We start from the raw sequence: 18,293 nt of genomic DNA, 5'->3' as shown, positions 1-18,293 counted from the left end.
GACTGCAGACATGCCTCACATATCTTAGAAAATTCTATCTCCAGCCTAGCACAGCCACCCTCCCGCACAGTATTAGTAGCAAATGACACATCCACAAATCACTCACAACGCATGTACCCCTTAGGAAATACACGCGTATATAAAAAGTCCATGAGTCTCCCTTTTACATAGAAAAAGAAGAAGACAAAAATTGGACGAGCCAGCTTTAATAATTAGCTTGCCCGCTGAGCCACACTCGCTTACAAAGGCTTCACCTCCCCAAAAGATCCCCAAGTCAGGTTCCACGGAGGGCCGTTCTTTTCCTAAGTCACTTCGATCTCTTCCCACACACACGACCTCCCCAAACAACCTCCCGCAGACTGGTGTGAACGACCTCTCTTATGCAGATGGCCTCACACCTATACATCACAGCGCATTGACACCTCCCAGTCGACAGCGAGCATGCAGCAATGCATATAACGCCAGTGGAAAGCTCGCTCTCTCAAAATAGAATGTCTTCATCACGTGACACTGAAATCTACCGTCACATGGAGAGAATGAGTGAGGAAAGATTAACAAAGAGGATATATGTGTCGGAGGTGGAGGGAACGAGGAGAAGTGGGAGACCAAATTGGAAGTGGAGTGATGGAGTGAAAAAGATTTTAAGTAATCGGGGCCTGAACATACAGGAGGGTGAAAGGCGTTCAAGGAATAGAGTGAATTGGAACGATGTGGTATACCGGGGTCGACGTGCTGTCATTGGATTGAACCAGGGCATGTGAAGCGTCTGGGATGACCCATGGAAAGTTTTGTGGGATCTGGATGTGAATAGGAGCTGTGATTTTGGTGCATTACACATGACAGCTAGAGACTGAGTGTGAACGAATGTGGCCTTTGTTGTCATTTCCTGGTGCCACCTCGCGCGCACGCGGGGGTAGGAGGGAGTCATTTCATGTGTGGCGGGGTGGCGGCAGGAATGGATGAACTCTGGACACCGTCCCATAACCTCCTCAAAATACAAGTATTTAGCTTTGTATTACAGCAAGACTACACCTGTCAACAGATTACAGATTAGGCTCATGATAATATCTGTTCATAGAGAAAGGATCGTTTTTGTTCTGAGACGTTTCAGCAAAATAGAGACAGACGTTGGAAATGTTTACTGTCACGTCACTTGACTGGCTGCTAAACAAGTTCTAGCGAACACCCAGCGAACGAAATCACTCCGGTACATGAGTTACTTCCAAGTGTCTTGTCCAACACAGAGACAGAATCTGTAGATTCATGACACACGATCATTCCTGGGTTGCCTTGAGATGTACATTCAGATATTAGAGGTACGTTTCCTCCCGTCATGGTAAGACTGTACGTATTTTCATTTCATAAGATGCCACAGGGGGTAACAGAATATATAATGTCTCTACACAATTTATCAGTACTGATAAATAACAAAAAAAAAAGAACGATGAACATTTTGCGGTTATAAATTCTTTATATCTTTTTACAAGAAAAAATAAATACGGACCGAAAAGAGAGTGTCTAGCGAGTACACTTTTTTTTTTTATAAAATGTAATAGCTAATAAAAACTAGCATGCTGTGTTGGGGACATATAAAACGCTGGACGAGATTAAATCTAATTTCCAGTTGAAAAAAATGAAAAATGTATTCATAAACGTAACTGTATGTATATACGTATGAAGGAATAATATATATATATATATATATATATATATATATATATATATATATATATACGCCAGGAACAGAAAAAGAGGAACCTCATCCCCTCACGTCCACCCTCCAGCTGTCATGCATAATGTACGGACACCAGACCGCCTGACCATAACCAGGACCAGCTGACCATTCCGTGGTTTCCCCCGGCTGCTTCACAGGCCATTATTTGTAACTGCAGATTATGATGATGAGATGAACTTGTCTCCACACATCAAAAGTAAAGGAATATATATATATATATATATATATATATATATATATATATATATATATATATTTCTATATATATATATATATATTTCTATGAGTCCACGGGAAAATGAAACACGAAAAGTTCCCAAGTGCACTTTCATGTAATAATCATATCATCAGGGGAGATACAAGAGAGAAATATAACAGTCAGTTGATATACATCGAAGAGACGAAGCTAGGACGCCATTTGGTAAACACGTGATTGTCCAAAACATGTTCACACCCAGTCTCTGACTGTCATGTGTAATGCATCGAAACCACAGCTCCCTTTCCACATCCAGGCCCCACAAAACTTTCCATGGTTTACCCCAGACGCTTCACATGCCCTTGTTCAATCCATTGACTGCACGCCGACCCCGGTATACCACATCGTTCCAGTTCACTCTATTCCTTGCACGCCTTTCACCCTCCTGTATGTTCAGGCCCCGATCGCTCAAAATCTTTTTCACTCCATCCTTCCACCTCCAATTTGGTCTCCCCCTTCTCGTTCTTTCCAACTCTGACACATATATCCTCTTTGTCAATCTTTCTTCACTTATTCTCCCCATGTGACCAAACCATTTCAATACACCCTCTTCTGCTCTCTCAACCACACTCTTTTTATAACCACGTCTCTCGTACCCTTTCATTACTTACTCGATCAAACCACTTCACACCACATTTTGTCCTCAAACATCTCATTTCCAACACATCCACCCTCCTCCGCGCAACCCTATCCATAGCCCATGCCTCACAACCATATAACATTGTTGGAACCACTATTCCTTCAAACATACACGTTTTTGCTCTCGCGAGATAACGTTTTCGCCTTCCACACATTCTTCAACGCTCCCAGAACCTTCGCCCCCCCCCCCCCACCCTGTGACTCACTTCCGCTTCCATGGTTCCATCCGCTGCCAAATCCACTCCCAGATATCTAAAACACTTCACTTCCTCCAGTTTTTCTTCATTCAAATTTACCTCCCGATTGACTTATCCCTCAACCCTACTGACCCTAATAACCTTGCTCTTATTCACATTTACTCTCAGATTTCTTCTTTCACACACTTTACCACACTCAGTCACCAACTTCTGCAGTTTCTCACCCGAATCAGTCACCAGCGCTGTATCATCAGCGAACAACAACTAACTCACTTCCCAAGCCCTCTCATCCACAACAGACTGCATACTTGCCCCTCTCTCCAAAACCTTTACATTCACCACCCTAACAACCCCATCCATAAACAAAATTAAACAACCATGGAGACATCATGCACCCCTACCGCAAACCGACAATCACTGGGAACCAATCACTTTCCTCTCTTCCTACACGTACACATGCCTTACATCCTCGATAAAAACTTTTCACTGCTTCTAACAACTTGCCTCCCACTCCATATATCCTTGATACCTTCCACAGAGCATCTCTATCAACTCTATCATATGCCTTCTCCAGATCCATAAATGCTACACACAAGTCCATGTTTTTCTAAGTATTTCTCACATACACTCTTTAAAGCAAACACCTGACTCACACATCCTCTACCACTTTTGAAACCACACCGCTCCTCCCCAGTCTGATGCTCTGTACATGCCTTCACCCTCTCAATCAATACCCTTCCATGTAATTTACCAGGAATACTCAACAAACTTATACCTCTGTAATTTGACAGCAAGGATATGAACCTCTACCAAGTGTGTGGGAGCTGCGTACGTTATCCAGGAGGTGACGGGGCCAGTAATAGAGAACCTAAGATTTGATATGGGCTCCATAGCCTAGGAACTACCGTACTTGGCTCCTACACATGTGGTTGAGGTTCAAATCCTTGCTGTTGTAGGGCACTGTGTGTTTCATGGAAGTGTGCAAGTGTGCCCGATTTGCACTATATTCGTGTGTGTGTGTGTGTGGGTATATATATATATATATATATATATATATATATATATATATATATATATATATATATATATATATATATATATATATAATGTATAAGACCAGTTCTGGAAGAACATAGCTTGATGAGGAATATCCAGGCACAACACCTGTTGTGTTGTGGCAGGCCAGAGTGTGTGTGGCGCCTGCAACCTACCTCTCCACCCGCCTCCTACCTCACCATCATAACCACTCACTCACCCACCTGCCACCCACCCAACCACCTGCCGCCCACTCACCCACCTGCCACCCACTCACCCACCTGCCGCCCACTAGGTCTAGAGGCAGAAGGCCCTCACGAACACCCACACTAATCATTATCATCTCCGGGAAATTAAATACAATAATCCTGGGTCAGCTTATCTGTGAGTCGCTGCTACACAGGAAATCAGATTATCTGAGATGGTTCTTGTGACACTTAAACCCGCCGCCATTTTGGCTCAACCTCAGAGGATAATGTAGATTACATAGAGAGAGGAGGAGGAGGAGGAGGAGAGGAGGAGGAGGAGGAGGAGGAGGAGGAAGAGGAGGAGGAGGAGGAGGAGGAGGAGGAAGAGGAGGAGGAGGATGAGGAGGAAGAGGAGGAACTCCTGAAGGAAATATATAAGGAGGAAGACAGGATGAAGAGAAACATCCTAGATGTTGTTATCAGCAGGAAGTGTAGGATGTTGTTATCAGCAGGAACTGTAGGATGTACGTGGATGTTACCCACCAGAGGGGGGGGGGGAGGGGGTTGTACGTGGAAGATGGACACATGTCCGTAGTCTTAAGGACGAACAGTGTTGCCAGATCTTGGATTTCCTGGGCTCAGTGAAGACACAGATCATGGAACTGTACTGAAGGAAGATAAGGACCAGTAACATTGGCACAGCTGGCCTTGCTACAGGTACAGGTAAGGACCTGTAACATTCTTGCTACAGGTACAGGTAATGACCTGTAACATCCTTGCTACAGGTACAGGTAAGGACCTGTAACATCCTTGCTACAGGTACAGGTAATGACCTGTAACATCCTTGCTACAGGTACAGGTAAGGACCTGTAACATCCTTGCTACAGGTACAGGTAAGGACCAGTGTATAGGTAAGAACCTGTAATATCCTTGCTACAGGTACAGGTAAGGACCTGTAATATTCTCGCTACAGGTACAGGTAAGGACCTGTAATATTCTCGCTACAGGTACAGGTAAGGACCTGTAATATTCTCGCTACAGGTACAGGTAAGGACGTGTAACATCCTTGCTACAGGTACAGGTAAGGACCAGTGTACAGGTAAGGACCTGTAATATCCTTGCTACAGGTACAGGTAAGGACCTGTAATATTCTCGCTACAGGTACAGGTAAGGACGTGTAACATCCTTGCTACAGGTACAGGTAAGGACCAGTGTACAGGTAAGGACCTGTAATATCCTTGCTACAGGTACAGGTAAGGACCAGTGTACAGGTAAGGACCTGTAATATCCTTGCTACAGGTACAGGTAAGGACCAGTGTACAGGTAAGGACCTGTAATATCCTTGCTACAGGTACAGGTAAGGACCAGGTGGGTTAAGAACGACTCAAACTGGGAGGAATCATAACTTAAGACCTGAGGTGTCACGCTCTTGAGACCAGGTGTCAGCGAGTGTCAGGACGCGGAAGGAAGGAGAGAGAAATGAGAACTCGTCTCGCGAAGATTGAGGCAGTCACGAGAAGCAGAGGATATATATATATATATATATATATATATATATATATATATATATATATATATATATATATATATATATATATATATATAGGTATCAAGTGTTGAGGTGAGGGATGACGGCGAGATAAGTGAGTATTGGACACTAGGTCCAGGAAGGGAAGAGCTCAGGTCTGATGTATATTTGGAAGGCTGGAAGACGTAAGCTTCGTAGAAGCTCCAAGTTGTTTCCCTTCTTCTTCTTTCTTCCATGTCACTATAGTAGTCTTCCGTTTTCTATTATCTCCAGAGGTTTGCAGTTGAGGAAGATGGGGAAGGGTTAGAATAAGTGAAGGACCTCAAAAGCGATTCTCTAGCCTCCGTTGGCATATGTAGAAGCATCAGATGTTATATTTAAAGCATATCAGATACCATCGTGTGTGGAACATGTAAATATAAAGATTTGACGGACATTAACGAAAATGGATGTGAATGAATGCGGGTTTTTTTTTCGCATCTTCCTAGCGGTACCTCGCTAATGTAGGAAACAGCACATCGAGTCCGATCCCTATTTGAAATATAGAAAGGATTATGAAATGGAAAAAAGACGAGACAAAGGAAAGCATTTACGAATTTTGGAGTCGGGTGAAAAACCTGTCTTTTAAGATGTGCCTGGTCATAGTTACTGGGAAAGACATGAGAGAGGAGAATTCCAAAGCATCGAGGTGTAGGGAAAGAAACAATTATCAAAACGGCCCACCCTTAAGTTGCCAACGGCCACGCAATAATCATGTGACGCAGCAGCTTGCCGAGTATTGCGTGGCCTACCTAGTGGTGTGGGCACACAAGCAGCCCGCTCTCTGAAGCAAAGACTAAAGTAATACCTACAGTTGAGGGAAAGTGAACCGATATTGTGGCGCAGGACAAGCGAGTCAAGTTTGGAAGTTAAGTCTAGGAGAGTTTATAAATCGGACCGCTTTTGACTCAACACTGTCCAGTAAGGATGCAGAGAGCTAGAAACCGCCCCAGATGTGAGAGCAGTACTCCATACAAAGACGAATCAATCCTTTGTATAAACGGAGGAGCTGACTGTTCAGGAGAAAAGAAACTTCGACCTCTAAACACGACTCCCAACTTCTTACAGGCAGACTTAGCTATTCCCCGTAATGAGGAGTTTCCAAGAAAGAGTGGATGTTACAGTAGTACCAAGTATGTTCGTTGAGTCAAAAAGTGAAATTACATAGCCATCAAAGGAGAAAGGAAAGTTGTAAGTTTGCGACAAAGAGATGGGTAGGCATTTGGTCTTGAAGGCATTAAACTTTAACAGATTTTGATGACCCATTGAGATATCCTGTCCAAGTCTGAGTTTATTGAGGAAGTTGTGTCAAGACGAGGTGCAGATCGAGTTAGAAAAGAAAGAGCAGAAATGAACGACGCGGAGGAATGTACATATATATTTACAGCCTGGCCCAGGGGTCCCTTTTGTTTTTATGGGGCTCCCGCAGCGTACAGGAAGCCGGCCACGTCCACCGGAAGAGACCACAGGTCATAAAGTGTAATGATGTGTGTGCGTCTATGTTGGGAGAATGTGGGGGCAATTGAGTTGCAAGTGCTCGGTGTCATCTTGATGGCAGTTGCATCGTGAGTATAAAGGGTCTTGGGATATGTTGAATGGAAGTTTGTGGTAGTGGAGAGATGGGAGATGGCCCCGGGCACACATGGAAGAGTATGAGTTATGTAGTGAGTTGGAAAGGCAGTTCTTTTGAGCTTGTAAGGTCATTTCAGTGTGTCTATGTCTTGTTACTGTTGCTTTTTTATTGCGCAGGGGGGTGGGGGGACATCTGTGGGTAGAGGGTGCAGACGAAAGCTCTTTGTTTCTACTGAGGGGCTGGTGGTTAGTAATGGATTGGTTTGGATGGAAATTGAATCGAGTGTCGAGAATGTTGAGGTGAGATTCTATCGGAAGGATCTTTGTTTCATTGTTGTGGGTGTTGAGTGTTGTTTGTGGTTGTCAGGCAGACACTGAGTGTTCTCAGAGGTTTGTGTGATTTTTAGCTTTGTTATGATTGTTTTTAAGAGAGTAAAAGAGCCTCATACAGATGAGGCATAGTTTAGGATGGAGCGGATGATCTACATGTGTAAGATACCAAAGGATTCTTTCATTTGTCGACATCTGGTGGCATTTAGTATTCCATGACCGTTTACTTTGGTGTGTGTTACATTGCTGTTAGTGTTTATGGTCTGAGGGGAGCATTTCATCAGTTTATCATTTGTGATGCCTGAATGGTTTGTGTCGTGTTCAGTTAGAGTGATTTGATTATTCGCAGCGACGGGAGGGTGTAAGTCACGTTCGTGTCTGTTTGCGAGTAAAAATCTTCTCTGGAGATACAGACGAACGTTCTGACCTGAGTGAGCCAGTGTTCGAAGTGTAGCGTACTAATACACTGTTCTGTTGTTGTTAGTGGTGTCAGGGTGTTTGAGATAGGAATGTGAGGTCGTCTACATATGAGAGAATCCTCACGTCGTGGTTTGGGAGGTACGGGGAGGCCATATAAGAAAGAGACTGAGGACTTCAGGGTTGGAGAAAGAAGTGTCTCTCGGAGAATTCCACTGTAGAGTTCAAAGGTTTCTGAGGTGATGCCTTTGTGAGGGACTCTAGTCATGGCGACTTACTGTGAAGTGGGGCAACTTCTTATTGTCATTGTTGTGAATGGTGGTGTCGAGTATCTTCTGTGTTAGATGCCGAGTATCTTTTGTCTACGAATGTGTCGAGAGACAGTGTCAAATCATTTGTTGACGTCTATTGACCCTAGTAATGTGTGGGAGCAATTTTACGGGGCTCCTGCATGTTTAAGACGGTTCTACCATTAGCAGTAGGGACGATATGGACTCCTTAGGAGTGAGAGGTTTTTTTTGACTAGATTGTATCTGAGGGGAGCGAACTCGGAGGAGGTGAAGTGTTCTAGATACCTGGGAGTGGACATGACTGTGATTGGAGCCATGGACGTTGAAGTGAGCCATGGGGTTAGTGGAGAGAGCGAAGTCCTGGACGCATTGAGGAATGTGTGGTTAGAGAAGTCACTGTCTGTGAGGGCAAAGGTGGGTATGTTTGATGGTCTAGTAGGCTCATCAGTGTTGTATGGATGCGAGGTGTGGGCCCGTTGATGGCAAATTACGGCAGAGGGTGAATGTGCTGGAGGTGAACTGTTTGAGGACAATATTTGGTGGAGTCAGAAGGGTTGATCGAATAAGAAATGATAGGGTAAGAGAGAGAGATGTGGTCTTAAGAGGTGGAAGTATCAGAGAGTTAAAGAGGGTATGCTGAAATGGTTTAGACATATGGAGAGGATGAGTGAGGAGAGGTTAACCAAGAGGGTATACACCTCAGAAGTGGTGGGAGCATGGAGAAGGTGGAGGAAGGATGGAGTGAAAGATGCTTTCAGAGCTCAGGGCCTGAACATGCAGGAGGGTGTGAGGCGTGCGGGGGATAGAGCGAAATAGATCGGTCAGGGGACACCACGGAAAGGTATGTGGGGCCTGGTTGTAGTTGGGGGACAGTGGTTTTGGTACATTATTCATGACAGCCGGTGAGTGTGACCAAATGAGGCCGTTTTCTTCGCCTGTTTCTGGCGCTTTCTCGTTACGCGGGAAACGGTTAGATAGTATCATATATATATATATATATATATATATATATATATATATATATATATATATATATATATATATATATATATATTGGATAGAGCACTGTCGCGACTGAGTATGAAGATGTACTCACACTTATTAGAGACTTTTCTTTAGTGGTCAAAATAGTTTCAGCCCCAAAAGGACTTTTTTTTTCATTTGGTACTGACAACAACAGAGAAGACGAAAATAATAGTAATAAGAAATGAAGATCACATTCCTTTTCCTGCAAGTGTGGCTTTGTGCAAGGCCAACAATATGGTAGCGGACGATGGTCGTCCTCATCATTGTCATTTCTGTACCATCTTGAGCAGGTAAAAGTCAGGTCTCCAATAAGTATACTTTTACCTTCACGCGTGCGCGCGCGCGCACACACACACACACACACACACACACACACACACACATATATATATATATATATATATATATATATATATATATATATATATATATATGTATATGTAACACATAAGGTGCTTCTTACATACTAAAACTACCATTTTCAAAGCTGAATATAGGGGAGGGGGGGGAGGGTTGGATAGATACTGAAGTCTTATGGCCATCATCCTGAATTTCAAGATAGATACCCGAGTGTTGCTGAGTGTTTGACAATCTGACAGTCAGTCAAGGTGATGAACGGGACATACGCATGAAAACATGTTCATTCCTCTGGTGATAAGAAATTAGGGGAAATGTAATTCCCTCTGGGTCTGAAGAATCTAATTCTCTTTAGAATCGGTGACACAATTCCATTGCATCCTCTCGCACACACGTAAAAAATCCCTCGCTGTAATCCTGTGTCAAAGTGTCAGCGTGGTGTCGTAAGAGTGAACAAATGGGAAGTGTTTCGTATTGAACAAACGAAGCATTTGAACACTTCTGTCTCGAGAGTTAGATATATAATTCAGCGTTGATTTACGTAGACAATAAGAAATGAATTTGATGATGAGTTTATGATTGTTCATCGCAAGAAGGAATTTCTAAAAAAAGAAAAAAATCCTTTTTTATATGAACATTTCGTCAGAATATTTTCGTGTTTTATGCTGCGAGACGCTTCGGGTACTGCAGTTCATAGAGTTCGAACCCCGTGAGCAATCGCTTTTCGAATCACACTTACGATATTTATGGCGAAGAATCCGTTTTTTGTTCACCGCAGGAATAGACGAGAACCGAATTTTTCCACTCAGTAACACAACGATCTCACGCAACAGAGCGTGCCAGCTGACACGCACACGGACACAAGCATATACATACATACATACATACATACATACATACATACATACAGGCAGTACGCGCGAGCGCTCACACACACAAACACACACGTATAAACTACACACAGACACATGGACCACTTATATATATATATATATATATATATATATATATATATATATATATATATATATATATATATATATATTCCTATGAGTCCACGGGGAAAATGAAATATCTTTATCACGCGCAAAATTGTGATTCTTTCCAATATATATATATATATATATATATATATATATATATATATATATATATATATATATATATATATTTTTTTTTTTTTTTGCTTTGTCGCTGTCTCCCGCGTTTGCGAGGTAGCGCAAGGAAACAGACGAAAGAAATGGCCCAACCCACCCCCATACACATGCATATACATACATATATATATATATATATATATATATATATATATATATATATATATATATATATATACCATAATTAATGTTAATAATAACCTTGCACATGACTACCTTGAGCGGGCGCGCAGCAGAAGAGCATCACTGTCAGTACAGTAATCATGGTGACGGTCATGATGGCTGTGGTGGTGGTGTCATGCACTCCGAGGATGACACACTGCACCTCACCCCTGCACCATCTTGAGTCCCTCTTCACGTCACACTCACCTGGGGACTCACTCGAGGTGTACGTATATTCTGGTAGATCACCAGAGAATCCAATTCTATATAAGAAAGTTCCAGACACTGAGATGTCACATTTATGCCTCACAGGGACTTCACGAGTAATGAGATGATGTCACTCTTGGGTCACATACATGTCACTTGTGTGGTATTAGATCCATCATTTCCCACACTCTATTGATGTTTTTTTTTTTTTATACTAGTTTCAGGGGAAACGGAACTCTATTACAGTCCTTCGTAAAGCTCTCAGGAACCTCTACAGGAGTAAAGAGTCTAGTGAGAGCTCTAGTCCCTCACTATCACAGAGATCCTGTAGGAGGATGTGTGCCTCCGTCAGCAGTTGGGTGGGTGGGTGGGTGGGCCAGCTTTGCAGTTTATTTGGTAGTACTCCCTCCCTCAACTCACCTCACCATTGCCTCATTATGGAACAGAATAAACGTTCTTCGTTCCTTTCGTCCAATCACTCAAGGAAATATAAATATCTGTTCTATTAAATATAAATAAAAGAAAAAATCCGTACGAGAACTTTTCCAAGTTTAGGAAGTCAACGAATTTTCACCAGAGACTAAAAACATCGCGAGGATATACATTGTTGAAAGTTGTCAAGTTACCATTTGTGGTACGTTCACGAAAATCTCTATTCATCATTATTAGTCTTTTATGTTTTCAGTTATAGTTCTGATCCACGACGGGAGCGTTCGTTTGTGAACGCGTGGGAGGAGAAAAAAAAAAAAGTTTTTCATTAGCGACGGTTTTTGGGGGTACTATGTGAAGATGAGAGAAGCAGTGGAGTGGAGAGGCAGCGGCAGCCAGCCAGCCAGCGCGCGCGAGAGAGAGGCCGCAGTGCAGGAATACGTGTCCGATCACCCGGGCCTCCCGGGTACGAGTGACATCCACGGTGTCAAGGGACGAACACACTCACTCTGCGCAGGCGCACGCCAACCTTCTCTCTCTCTCTCTCTCTCTCTCTCTCTCTCTCTCTCTCTCTCTCTCTCTCTCTCTCTCTGACATACGATATCGAACCCCCCTGTTATGATAATACATTTCCATTTGATCTTTTCATTTCTGCACCGCATATTTGCTACGTCTTTAAATCATATTAGTTCTTGCTCTGGCCGGATTCCTATGTAGAAAACACTCCCGGAAATATAGTGATGTACTCGTGTAAACGCTAATGGTGACTTTCCGATATCGGTAAATGGGAATCTAGGCTTTATAGCCGAAGTTCCATATAACAGCTTAATGACCCTCTAGCGAATTCCGAATTCATTTTATGTCAGTGTTGTATGATTTATTTCAGTTGTACGTCATACAGTAGTGTATGAATGTATTCTTTTTTACACATTTTCACATTGTTACAAGAATTCTGAAACAAATGTTTATACTTTTGAAGGTCTGATTTCACTGAAGACTTCACTGCGTACTTGATGTACATACTTAACTATACATTTCAGTGATTGTGTGTATGTTTTGCTCATTTACTATACATAGGATTTTAAAAGCTCAGTTATGTGAAAGGGAAAGGGAACTGACACGAAGCAACATACTTAAGGGTAGAACTTGATAATGAATTGACTGGAAAAGTTGTCTTGAGAGAGTTAGTTCACTGACTCAGGTTTCCGTAAAGACATTTAAATACACTCGGCCGCTTATATATATATATATATATATATATATATATATATATATATATATATATATATATATATATATATATATATATATATATATATATATTGATATATATATATATATTATATATATGTATATATATATATATATATATATATATATATATATTTATTTTCTTTTCTTTCTTTCAAATTATTCGCCATTTCCCGCGTTAGCGAGGTAGCGTTAAGAACAGAGAACTGGGCCTTTGAGGGAATATCCTCACCTGGCCCCTTTCTCTGTTTCTTCTTTTGGAAAATTAAAAAAAAAAGATAATGAGAGGGGAGGATTTCCAGCCTCCAATATATATATATTGGAAAGGGTCACAATTTTTTACGTGATCAAGATATTCCTATGAGTCCACGGGGAAAATGAAACACGATAAGTTCCCAAGTGTAAACATGTTCACCAAATGGCGTCCTAGCTTAGTCTCTTCGGTGTATATCAACTGACTGTTATATTTCTCTCTTCTGTCTCCCCTGATGACGTGATTATTACACGAAAGTGCACTTGGGAACTTATCGTGTTTCATTTTCCCCGTGGACTCATAGGAATATATATATATATATATATATATATATATATATATATATATATATATATATATAAGTTTGTTGAGTATTCCTGGTAAACTATATGGGAGGGTATTGATTGAGAGGGTGAAGGCATGTACAGAGCATCAGATTGGGGAAGAGCAGTGCGGTTTCAGAAGTGGTAGAGGATGTGTGGATCAGGTGTTTGCATTGAAGAATGTATGTGAGAAATACTTAGAAAAGCAAATGGATTTGTATGTAGCATTTATGGATCTGGAGAAGGCATATGATAGAGTTGATAGAGATGCTCTGTGGAAGGTATTAAGAATATATGGTGTGGGAGGCAAGTTGTTAGAAGCAGTGAAAAATTTTTATCGAGGATGTAAGGCATGTGTACGTGTAGGAAGAGAGGAAAGTGATTGGTTCTCAGTGAATGTAGGTTTGCGGCAGGGGTGTGATGTCTCCATGGTTGTTTAATTTGTTTATGGATGGGGTTGTTAGGGAGGTAAATGCAAGAGTCCTGGAAAGAGGGGCAAGTATGAAGTCTGTTGGGGATGAGAGAGCTTGGGAAGTGAGTCAGTTGTTGTTCGCTGATGATACAGCGCTGGTGGCTGATTCATGTGAGAAACTGCAGAAGCTGGTGACTGAGTTTGGTAAAGTGTGTGGAAGAAGAAAGTTAAGAGTAAATGTGAATAAGAGCAAGGTTATTAGGTACAGTAGGGTTGAGGGTCAAGTCAATTGGGAGGTGAGTTTGAATGGAGAAAAACTGGAGGAAGTGAAGTGTTTTAGATATCTGGGAGTGGATCTGTCAGCGGATGGAACCATGGAAGCGGAAGTGGATCATAGGGTGGGGGAGGGGGCGAAAATTTTGGGAGCCTTGAAAAATGTGTGGAAGTCGAGAACATTATCTCGGAAAGCAAAAATGGGTATGTTTGAAGGAATAGTGGTTCCAACAATGTTGTATGGTTGCGAGGCGTGGGCTATCGATAGAGTTGTGCGCAGGAGGATGGATGTGCTGGAAATGAGATGTTTGAGGACAATGTGTGGTGTGAGGTGGTTTGATCGAGTAAGTAACGTAAGGGTAAGAGAGATGTGTGGAAATAAAAAGAGCGTGGTTGAGAGAGCAGAAGAGGGTGTTTTGAAATGGTTTGGGCACATGGAGAGAATGAGTGAGGAAAGATTGACCAAGAGGATATATGTGTCGGAGGTGGAGGGAACGAGGAGAAGAGGGAGACCAAATTGGAGGTGGAAAGATGGAGTGAAAAAGATTTTGTGTGATCGGGGCCTGAACATGCAGGAGGGTGAAAGGAGGGCAAGGAATAGAGTGAATTGGAGCGATGTGGTATACAGGGGTTGACGTGCTGTCAGTGGATTGAATCAAGGCATGTGAAGCGTCTGGGGTAAACCATGGAAAGCTGTGTAGGTATGTATATTTGCGTGTGTGGACGTGTGTATGTACGTGTGTATGGGGGTTGGGCCATTTCTTTCGTCTGTTTCCTCGCGCTACCTCGCAAACGCGGGAGACAGCGACAAAGTATAAAAAAAAAAAAAAAAAAAAAAAAAAATATATATATATATATATATATATATATATATATATACAGGATAAGAGAGATGTGTGGAAATAAAAAGAGTGTAGTTGAGAGAGTAGAAGAGGGTGTGTTGAAATAGTTGGACACATGGAGAGAATGAGTGAGCAAAGATTGTCAAAGAGGATATATGTGTCAGAGGTGGAGGGAACGAGAAGAAGCGGGAGACCTAATTGGAGATGGAAGGATGGAGTGAAAAAGATTTTGAGCGACCGGGGCCAGAACATGCAGGAGGGTGAGAGGCATAGAGTGAATTGGAACGATATGGTATTACGGGGTCGACTTGCTGTCAATGGACTGAACGAAGGCAGGTGAAACGTCTGGGGTAAACCATGGAAAGGTCAGTGGGGCCTGGATGTGGATAGGGAGCTGTGGTTTCGGTGCATTACACATGACAGCATTACACATGTAGTTTTTTTTGTCTGTTTTCCTGGCGCTACCTCGCTGAAGCAGGGGGTAGCGATGCTGTTTCCTTTTGGGCGGGGTGGAGCCAGGAATGGATAAAGGCAAGCAAGGATGAATATATACATGTGTATATATGTATATGTCTGTATGTATATGTATGTATATGTATGTGTATTGCCATATATATATATATATATATATATTTTTTTTTTTTTTTTTTTTTTATACTTTGTCGCTGTCTCCCGCGTTTGCGAGGTAGCGCAAGGAAACAGACGAAAGAAATGGCCCAACCCCCCCCCCCCCATACACATGTACATACACACGTCCACACACGCAAATATACATACCTACACAGCTTTCCATGATTTACCCCAGACGCTTCACATGCCTTGCTTCAATCCACTGACAGCACGTCAACCCCTGTATACCACATGACTCCAATTCACTCTATTTCTTGCCCTCCTTTCACCCTCCTGCATGTTCAGGCCCCGATCACACAAAATCTTTTTCACTCCATCTTTCCACCTCCAATTTGGTCTCCCTCTTCTCCTCGTTCCCTCCACCTCCGACACATATATCCTCTTGGTCAATCTCTCCTCACTCATTCTCTCCATGTGCCCAAACCATTTCAAAACACCCTCTTCTGCTCTCTCAACCACGCTCTTTTTATTTCCACACATCTCTCTTACCCTTACGTTACTTACTCGATCAAACCACCTCACACCACACATTGTCCTCAAACATCTCATTTCCAGCACATCCATCCTCCTGCGCACATCTCTATCCATAGCCCACGCCTCGCAACCATACAACATTGTTGGAACCACTATTCCCTCAAACATACCCATTTTTGCTTTCCGAGATAGTGTTCTCGACTTCCACACATTTTTCAAGGCTCCCAAAATTTTCGCCCCCTCCCCCACCCTATGATCCACTTCCGCTTCCATGGTTCCATCCGCTGACAGATCCACTCCCAGATATCTAAAACACTTCACTTCCTCCAGTTTTTCTCCATTCAAACTCACCTCCCAATTGACTTGACCCTCACCCCTACTGTACCTAATAACCTTGCTCTTATTCACATTTACTCTCAACTTTCTTCTTCCACACACTTTACCAAACTCAGTCACCAGCTTCTGCAGTTTCTCACATGAATCAGCCACCAGCGCTGTATCATCAGCGAACAACAACTGACTCACTTCCCAAGCTCTCTCATCCCCAACAGACTTCATACTTGCCCCTCTTTCCAGGACTCTTGCATTTACCTCCCTTACAACCCCATCCATAAACAAATTAAACAACCATGGAGACATCACACACCCCTGCCGCAAACCTACATTCACTGAGAACCAATCACTTTCCTCTCTTCCTACACGTACACATGCCTTACATCCTCGATAAAAACTTTTCACTGCTTCTAACAACTTGCCTCCCACACCATGTATTCTTAATACCTTCCACAGAGCATCTCTATCAACTCTATCATATGCCTTCTCCAGATCCATAAATGCTACATACAAATCCATTTGCTTTTCTAAGTATTTCTCACATACATTCTTCAAAGCAAACACCTGATCCACACATCCTCTACCACTTCTGAAACCGCACTGCTCTTCCCCAATCTGATGCTCTGTACATGCCTTCACCCTCTCAATCAATACCCTCCCATATAATTTACCAGGAATACTCAACAAACTTATACCTCTGTAATTTGAGCACTCACTCTTATCCCCTTTGCCTTTGTACAATGGCACTATGCACGCATTCCGCCAATCCTCAGGCACCTCACCATGAGTCATACATACATTAAATAACCTTACCAACCAGTCAACAATACAGTCACCCCCCTTTCTTAATAAATTCCACTGCAATACCATCCAAACCTGCTGCCTTGCCGGCTTTCATCTTCCGCAAAGCTTTTACTACCTCTTCTCTGTTTACCAAATCATTTTCCCTAACCCTCTCACTTTGCACACCACCTCGACCAAAACACCCTATATCTGCCACTCTGTCATCAGACACATTCAACAAACCTTCAAAATACTCATTCCATCTCCTTCTCACATCACCGCTACTTGTTATCACCTCCCCATTTACGCCCTTCACTGAAGTTCCCATTTGCTCCCTTGTCTTACGCACCCTATTTACCTCCTTCCAGAACATCTTTTTATTTTCCCTAAAATTTACTGATAGTCTCTCACCCCAACTCTCATATACTCTATGCCATTTCCCGTGTTAGCAAGGTAGCGTTAAGAACAGAGGACTGAGCCTTTGAGGATTTCCAGCTCCCCGCTCCCTCCCCTTTTAGTCGCCTTCTACGACACGCAGGAAATACTTCACATATGAATATATTCATATTTTCATTATACTTTGTGGCTACCTCGCGTTAGCGAGGTAGCGATATATATATATATATATATATATATATATATATATATATATATATTTTTTTTTTTTTTTTTTTTTTTTTTTTTGCTTTGTCGCTGTTTCCCGCGTTTCCGAGGTAGCGCAAGGAAACAGACGAAAGAATGTATATACATACGTCCACACACGCAAATATACATACCTACACAGCTTTCCATGGTTTACCCCAAACGCTTCACATGCCCTGATTCAATCCACTGACAGCACGTCAACCCCGGTATACCACATCGATCCAATTCACTCTATTCCTTGCCCTCCTTTCACCCTCCTGCATGTTCAGGCCTCGATCACACAAAATCTTTTTCACTCCATCTTTCCACCTCCAATTTGGTCTCCCACTTCTCCTCGTTCCCTCCACCTCCGACACATATATCTTCTTGGTCAATCTTTCCTCACTCATTCTCTCCATGTGCCCAAACCATTTCAAAACACCCTCTTCTGCTCTCTCAACCACGCTCTTTTTATTTCCACACATCTCTCTTACCCTTACGTTACTTACTCGATCAAACCACCTCACACCA

General features: G+C 42.5%; 1 protein-coding gene across 1 annotated transcript in view; it reads right to left on the bottom strand.

Moving 5' to 3' along the window:
• The window catches only part of LOC139764892 (uncharacterized), a 68,060-nt gene extending 56,045 nt beyond the window's left edge, over window positions 1-12,015 (bottom strand). The window contains exon 1 of the mRNA XM_071691953.1: window positions 10,983-12,015. Within this exon, the coding sequence (XP_071548054.1) occupies window positions 10,983-11,043 (61 nt within the window). The 5' untranslated portion in view covers window positions 11,044-12,015. The remainder of the gene's footprint in view (window positions 1-10,982) is intronic.
• Between the last annotated feature and the right edge of the window lie 6,278 nt (window positions 12,016-18,293).

Source organism: Panulirus ornatus, chromosome 4, assembly GCF_036320965.1.
Source record: "Panulirus ornatus isolate Po-2019 chromosome 4, ASM3632096v1, whole genome shotgun sequence".
NCBI classification, from domain to species: domain Eukaryota; kingdom Metazoa; phylum Arthropoda; class Malacostraca; order Decapoda; family Palinuridae; genus Panulirus; species Panulirus ornatus.
Note: the sequence above shows the minus strand (reverse complement) of the source record. Positions and strands in the feature narration are given on the sequence as shown.